Below are 8,384 nucleotides of genomic sequence, written 5' to 3' on the forward strand. Positions count from 1 at the left end.
TGCTACCAGAGCATATCAAGAGCATATCAAGAAATTGATTAGTAATGTTTTTTCCTCAGTTGAAATAATCTTTGGTTGTATTATGATCAGACCCTTCAGTCACTTTCTGTGGCGCCACTTTCCTTTAATTCTGACCCTATGATAATTGATTTGAGAGAGGCCCTGCTGGCCTGGTGAATTCTGCAGGAACCAGGTGTTCCTTATACCTGACAGGTGTGGTCAGGCCCAAGGCAACAGTGTTTGCATTCTCCTGAGAGGAAACTGGTTGAAATTGACAATGTACCCTGAGTGTTTGTAATACCTGGGCATCCTAGCTCTAGTTTATTGTATCTAATAAATGATATCTGAGCAAACCAAGTATCTATTTGCACTGTTACCTGTTTGTCAGGCTTTACCCTACCTCAGAATCTGCTCTATCTCAGGACAAATAATACTTTTAATGATGTGAGCATACATATATACCAGTTATTCTTTCACTTCATGTTTTCAAAGCACCAAGTGTATTATATTTTATTGTCTTAATGATTATCTCACAAGAACATCAGGTCCCTATGGTTCAGGAATCCTGCGACTTGAGACTAGAACCCCAGGCTGGCAGCTTCCCCCATCTTCCTGCACACACTGGGGAAATAGTGCCTTTCTGAAAAAATAAGTGGGCTCTTTTAGGACTTGGTGGTCTTTGAGGCTTTGACTGTGAATTTCACCCAGGAAGAGTGAGCTTTGCTGCATCCTTCTCGGAAGAACCTCTACAAGGATGTGATGGTAGAAACCTTCCGGAACTTGGCCTCAGTAGGTGAGGGTGGTTTCATTCCTTCACAGTCTTTTAGGGAACAGATAAATCTTCCATTTTGTTCTTTTTCATTTGGGCTGAAAGGTGGGAATATGTTGGAGAAAGGGCAGATGAAATCCCAGTCCTTCTTGGAACTTGGAGGTCAGATAGCTTTGCCATGAAAACAGAGTTTTATATATTAAACTGACTTTATTTCTCTTGGTTAAAAGTCTCAGGTCTCCCTGAGTTTTCAAGTGTGGGCATAGTCTCCAGTGTCATTGTGGAGCATAGAGAGAAACTTTTTTTCACATGAACCCTTTAAGAATTATACTCTGTTTATTACACATTTGACCTGGTTATTTTGCTGCAGTTGAACCTAATCTTAACCATCTTCAGCCCCATGAACACCAAAGCATTGTTGCATCTCAGGGAAATGCTTGTTGTCCTTCACCATCCTCCCTCATCCTAGGCTCTTCTTCATGTGAGACCTGGGGACAGTAGAAGGGAGAACCACTCTCAAGCATCTGTGCCTATGAGCACCAGCAAGGCAAAGATTCTTGGGAGGGACAGGGCTTGGACAGAGAATAATACTTGGAAAATCAATTAGAAAAATCTTTTAGAAGAATGAAGTTTGCAATTTACTTTGGCTTCCTTGTTTCACTTTTCATCCATGCACATACTTTCCTTCTTTTATGCTCAAAAACTTTCCACATGATTTCCTTTAAAGATAGCACTTGGACAAGTGCATTTTTTTGTGTTCCTTCCTACTTTCTGATAATATCCTATTTAATAACATTACTCTCCATTTTTGGAAGTATTTTTGGTAGATGGAATCCCTGGGTGGTGCAAATGGTGAATGTGTTGTGGCTTCTAACTGAAAAATGGAGATTTTTAATCCACCCAGAGGTGCCTGGAAGAAAAGGTCTGCTGATTTACTTCCAAACCTCAGCCATTGAAAACCTATGGAACATAGTTCTAATGTGATACACATGGGGCCATCATAAGTCTGGTCAATTCTACAGCAACTGATTTCTTTTTACTAGAGAGACTGCTGTGTTGACTCATTTTCTTAATTAATAGTGAAGTCTTCAGTGTCTTCCGTTGCTTACTTATCCATTCTCCCTTATTTGTTCCCTTTATGCATCAGTGTATGAGAAGAAATCTTCATAAGGTCTGTATTCTTTCCTTTGTTGACCTCCATAAAATAAAATTGTTTTATCAATTTTTACAGATTGTTGTGCTCAAGTTAAAACTAGTGGATCCAGTCCTCAGCAGGATATTTTTGTGAATGAAATATCCAGTGACGAAAACATAAGTCAGGAAAAAAATGATTCTTGGTACAATTTGGTAGAAAAAGGAAAATTTGATAACATGGAAGATCACCAAACCCAGGAGAGACATTCAAGGTGAGTGGCAGCAGAACATTAAACTATCTTGAAAATAAAAAAGTATAAACGTAGTATATAAGTATAAACAAATGGTTAAGGGCTAAACGTAGGTAAACAAGTCTGTACTGAGAGTATTTTCACAAGATAATATTTTAATAAATATGATATAGATACTGAGTGTATAAAACATAATTCAGTTGGAAACAATGGTCAGTAATGGCTTTATTCAAGCCCTTAGCCAAGTATTCTGGGTGTTTCATTTTGAAAAGATGTAGACAGTGCAAAAAACATACCATTCACTACAAATGACACATGTTGTCATAATAATCATTAACTTGCCTCTCATCTGTAGGGTACGTATGAGTGATCACAGAGGACAGAAAATCCCTGCATGTGAAGTATGTGGGAAAACCTTTATGCATTTCTCCTCCCTTAAACTACATTTAAGACGTCACAGTGGAGTGAAACCTTATGAATGTAAGGAATGTGGGAAAGCCTTCAGTTGTCCTACGTACTTTCGAGAACATGTGAGAATGCACACTGGAGAGAAACCCTATGAATGTAAGTATTGCTGGAGAGCCTTCAGTTTTTACTCATCCCTTCAAGAACATGAGAGAACACACACTGGAGAGAAACCCTATAAGTGTAAGCAGTGTGGAAAAGCCTTCACTTGTTACTCCTCCCTCCATGGACATGAGAAAACACACAGTGAACAGAAAACTTACGAGTGTAAGCAGTGTGGCAAAGGTTTCAGTTGTCCCAAGTACTTTCGAATACATGTGAAAATGCACAGTGGAGAGAAACCTAATGAATGTAAGCAGTGTGGCAAAGTCTTCATTTGTCCCAAATACTTTAGAAAGCATGTGAAAATGCACAGTGGAGAGAAACCCTATGAATGTAAAGAATGTGGGAAAGCCTTCATGGTCCTCTCATACCTTGAAAGCCACGTAAGAACGCACACTGGTGAGAAACCCTTTGAATGTAAACAGTGTGGGAAAGCTTTCAATTGGCCCACCTCCTTACAAGCACATATGAGAACGCACTCTGACGAGAAACCATACGAATGTAAACAATGTGGGAAATCCTACAAGTGTTCCAAATACTTTCAAATACATGTGAAAATGCACAGTGGAGAGACACCCTATGTATGTAAGGAATGTGGAAAAGCCTACAGTTTTCCCTCATCCCTTCGAGAACATATGAGAACCCATTCTGATAAGAAAAGTTACGAATGCAAGCAGTGTGGTGAAACATTCAACTGTTCCAAATCCTTTCGATTACATGTCAAAATGCACAGTGGAGAGAAACCCTATGTATGTCAGGAATGTGGAAAAGCCTACAGTTTTCCCTCATCCCTTAGAGAACACATGAGAACACACACTGGAGAGAAGCTCTATGATATTAGGAAGAAACCCTATGAATGTAAGCAGTGTGGGAAAGCCTTCATGTTTCCCTCATGCTTTCAAAGACATGAGAGAACACACAGTAAAGAAAAGCCCTATGAATGTATGCAATGTGGGAAAGCCTATAAATGCCTGGAATCCCTTCAGGGACACTTGAGGAAACACACTGGAGAGCAATCCTAAGAATACAAAGAATGTAGGCAAGCCTTCATTCACTTTTAAAGCCTGTTGTATACACAAGAAAATACATGCAAAAAAAACCCTTATGAGTGTAAAGGATGGGAAAACCTTCAGGTATAGCAATCCCTTTATTGTGTATATTTCAGGAAAGAAATCTGTTAATTGTTATAATACAATACTGCCTTTCTAATAGCCTCATCCTTAATATGGATCTCTTATGTATTTCTAGTTTGTTTCTAATATAAGCATCTAAGACAATATCCCTAAGTATCCTTTTGGTGGCACAAATGGTTAAGGGCTGGACCAGTAATTGGAAAGGTAGGTGGTTCACTCCACTCCAGGTGCCTCAAAAGACAGTCCTCACAATCTGCTTTCAAAAGACCAACCATTGAAAACCCTATGGAGCGCAGTTCTGTTCTGAAACACATGGCTCCATGAGTCAGAATTGACTTAACAGCATCTGGTTTGGTTTTTATGTATTGTTTCAGCTATACAACATATAGTTTGTTGTGTGATCCTTCAAATAACTGTATGTATAGTTACATAAAACTTGCCTTATTTCCATTATGTTATCTTTTGAAATCAGAAAGGTAGTTTTGTTTTGTTAAAATGGGTAGCATAGTGTAATTTTATGTAAAATATATTTTATTCGTAGTTTGCATTTTATTTCTGATATGTAGTCATGATGTTATGAGATTTTGGGATTGTTCAAATTTATTTTCTGGTCCAGTATTATGGATTCTGAAATTGGCTGGCTCGGTGTCTTCCTTCCCTTTTGGTTTTTATTATAAAAAAATACATCTTCCACATTTTTTGGTTGCTAATTAATACCACATTTTATGTTCAATCTCTTCTGTTTATGGTTCTTGCTTAAAGTTCACCAGAAGAGGAAGGTGCACAAGTGAGTGTTGGAAACACAAGCAAAGAAACCATTCCTTTCCATTCTGCTAGGCCTTCAGGAGACTAAATAGCTTAGGTTACAGCACTTCTTTGACTTCTGGCTCTGTCATTCAAGAACAGTCTCAATGATGTTGGAATAATTAGGAAATACATAGAATGATTGTACAACTTCAAGAATGTAATGAAAGTTATTATATATACAGAAATTTTTGAATTGGTATATGCTTTGTTGTACTTATTTTCACCACACAGACACACACACACACAACAGCCTTAAACCAAACACCATGTGTTTGGTTTTGGTTCCTTCTAAATCGACAGCTTCCACAAGCTTTTCTAGAAGCTCCTGTCAGAGACCTTTCTTTGTACTCAGGCACATACTGCTTCAACTTCTGACCCTATTTATCTCCAACTCTTTCATATTACCTGGTTTCTTTTGTTGTAACCACCTTGTTCTTACCCTGATTCCACCCTAACAGTTTTAATGCTGCAGCCAAAAAGGCGGGAAACATAGTTCCCTGATGGCTTTGTTAAAGAAGTTGCACTGGCTATGAAGTTACTTTTTCTGACATTTCCATCATTGAAATACAGATTGGAATATATATATGGCAAATTGTGGGAGCTTTCTGTTACAGCTAAATGCTATCTTTAAATGATAGACTCAGCATATTTAACTAATTTTTGTATGTGATCACCTAATGTTTAATTTCTTCATTTTTCAGGTGATTCAAAACAGTTAGCATTTTTGTCAAATAGTTATGTACATGTTGCTTCAAAAACTCATACATAGGTTTTATAATGTGTTGTGTGCTTACAAATGTTATTATCCTTTGTTTCATTAACTATTTCCTTGATTGAGATGGAATGTTAAAATATCCTATTCTGATGATTGTTAATTCATCCTTGTATCTATTTTTCTTTATATATTCTAAGGTAATGGTACTAAATATATACATATACCTTTTGACTTTGTTTCTACTGTTTTGCTTTAATTCCTATAACTGCCATCTTTTACAGTGATTTTTATTCATTTCTGATGATGAAACCCTAAGTATTGTTCACGTCAGTGTCCTCTAGCTGAAGAAATCCAGGAGCACATCTCCTGTGCACATGCAGTTGAGATTCCTGACTCATTGTAGAGGTAGAAACTGCACACCATGAAGTAACCTTGGTTCTCTCAGTATGAGATTATTATGAGATTTGGGAGTGTGTTTGACCAGTTTGGAAAAGTGCAACAAAGTAGGGCCTTGTATTAGATTGGAATAAATGAGGGAGGGAGGGAGGGTAATTTTATGATTGGGAATCTTAATTTGTATCTGCAATGTTGGAAAAGTAGACTGAAGCTGAAGCCTTTATTGAACAGAAACCGCAGTCACCCATTGGCTAGGATGGAAGTTTGTGGGGTCTTTTGTGCTTTGAATGATGTCCTTGTCTTTCTCTCTCTTCAGAGATTCTTATTTGGTGGACTGACTTTTGTATTGACCCCTCATAGTCACAGAGTGGCACTGTCTCATACTGATGTTTCTGAAGCTGTTTGTGTTCAACAGGGTGATATTTTGTTTCTTCTGAGTGCCTGCCCATCTCCTAGCAGTCCCAAAGCCAGGCTGCTAATACCATGCTGGGTCTTGTCTGTCATGCCTGTTTCCCTGTGTCATAGCTTCTCCCTTGTAGTGGAAGACAGATACTCTGCAGGATATTAACCTGTGATATCTTCATCTTCATTACCACATTGTATTGATCAGGACTTTGTCCACAGTGCATGGTCCGTAATTGAATTAAATTAGTTTGTCCTTGTCTCCTTTGTTCCCAATTTAGTACTGAATAATATGGCCTTAAGGAGCCCTAGTGGTACAATATTTAAACACTCAGATGCTAACTGAAAGGGCGTTGGCTTGAATCCACCCAGAAGCTCCAAAGGAGAAAGACCTGGCAGTCTGCTTCCATAAAGATTACAGCTTAGAAACATTATGGGCCAGTTCTTCTCTGTCACACAGGGTCTCTGGGTTGAAATTGACTCAGTGGCACCTAACAACAGCAATAGCATCAGTGTGACTGTAGCTTCACAGTAGCATTTTGTCCTCAGGATAGGGGAATGAATGTTGGCAACTGGATCTAGGCAAGTACCAGATGGAAGAATGCTTATCGGTCCTGGTCATATTTGAACATTGTCACCTCAATTTCCAGTCACATGCTGTAGACATGTCCCAAAGCCCCTTGGGCATGTTCTAGAGATCCAGGTGTTTTTAACCTTCAGCCTACTTCTGGACTGTTCTATTTTGTCTACAGTATTTTTATACGTACAGGAAAAGGTGCTTGCTGAGGCGTACATTTCCTGTCGTCTAGTAAGTTTTAATCAAGATGCTGGCTTGCTGGCTTCCTGGCTGAATGTGTATCACTCTGTTAACAGAGATGGGTGTTTGCTGGTGCTCTCTTCCTCCTGTACTTCCAACACCCAGCTTTTCACCCACAACCTCAGAGGCTGATAATCTAGGCTTTTGGTGCTATACCTGGATATGCAGCAATATTACTAACATTACGAGTACTCAGAACAACTGATGCCTCTTAGTTGATTTCTTTTTACTATAAGTCATTATATATTTATGGAACATAAAGTCACAAGTGTTAAAAACAAAGATGATTAAATCTGTAATCTCAACATATGGCAAAAGATGTTTCTCTTTTGCAGGGTCTTGCTGTCTCTAGAAATGTCTTTTGGGATGAGCATTTATTTGAATTCTAGTCATTTTGTGTGAAATTCAACCCATCGTTCAGTTTTACTGAATTTTGGTCCAGAATCTAGGAGTTTCACCCAGGAGGAACTCCACAGTATCAGCTACCTTTAGTAATTGCCTACAAGATGCCTGGATGGTGCTCTTCCTTTGTTCCAGGTTGAGGAGGTAGGAGTTGGGGTGGAAGTCACTGATTTCCTGCGGCTTAGGAAGCAGCCTACGGATTGAGACCTGGACACCTGCATTGCCAGTGGGTTTCAGTACCAACCTGTGTCATTAAGGATGTCCCCTTCAAACACTGAAGAGATATTCAGTGGACCCAGACCTGTTCTAGATGTAACTTAGAAATATAGCCATCATCTCTATGCTGAGGAAGCTCTTAGGTTTTGAAAAGAGTAATGAAAAGGGCCCACAAAATGTGTGGTGAGATCTCTGAAATGAGAGCAAGGAGACTCCCCCTTAGAAGGTGGTCTTGGTCTAAGAGGAAGTCTTGTCCCTGGCTTTGAGGTCAAATATGCCTGCTTTGCATCCTAGCAGGACTGCAAGTGATCTCAGTGTCCTTCGCCAACACTCTTATCATCTTGGTGTCTCCCTTTAATTTCACCATCTGGATAAGTCCTTATTCATCTATTTTCTATTTTAAGAGCAATTCTAGTGTCAGAGATTTTGAAGTGTGAAAACGAAGCTGTTGTCAATATTACATTGTCAATAGCATGATAACATCATAATCCCAGAGACGACATGTTTAGTTGCTGTCAGGTTGGTTTGGACTCAGCAACCCTATGCACAACAACAAAACACTGCCTGGTCCTGTGCTGTCCTCACAATTGTTGCTGTTTGTGCCCATTGTAGCCACTGAGTCAATCCATCTTTTTTAGGGTCTTCCTCATTTTGGCTTGCCCTCTATCAAGCATGATGTCCTTCTCCAGGGACTCATCCCTCCTATTAAGGTCTCCAGAGTACATGAGACAAAACGTCTCTCCATCCTCACGTTTAAAGGCATTAGGTTAGGAGG

General features: G+C 39.1%; 1 protein-coding gene across 1 annotated transcript in view; it reads left to right on the forward strand.

Moving 5' to 3' along the window:
- Positions 1-2,573: 2,573 nt before the first annotated feature.
- Positions 2,574-8,384, forward strand: part of LOC122151034 (zinc finger protein 77-like) — a 7,246-nt gene continuing 1,435 nt past the window's right edge. The window contains exon 1 of the mRNA XM_042782331.1: positions 2,574-3,302. Coding sequence (XP_042638265.1) covers positions 2,574-3,302 — 729 coding nt within the window. The remainder of the gene's footprint in view (positions 3,303-8,384) is intronic.

Source organism: Orycteropus afer, unplaced genomic scaffold (genome assembly GCF_000298275.1).
Source record: "Orycteropus afer afer isolate SDZICR_OR568_19922 unplaced genomic scaffold, OryAfe1.0 scaffold00291, whole genome shotgun sequence".
Classification (NCBI taxonomy): domain Eukaryota; kingdom Metazoa; phylum Chordata; class Mammalia; order Tubulidentata; family Orycteropodidae; genus Orycteropus; species Orycteropus afer.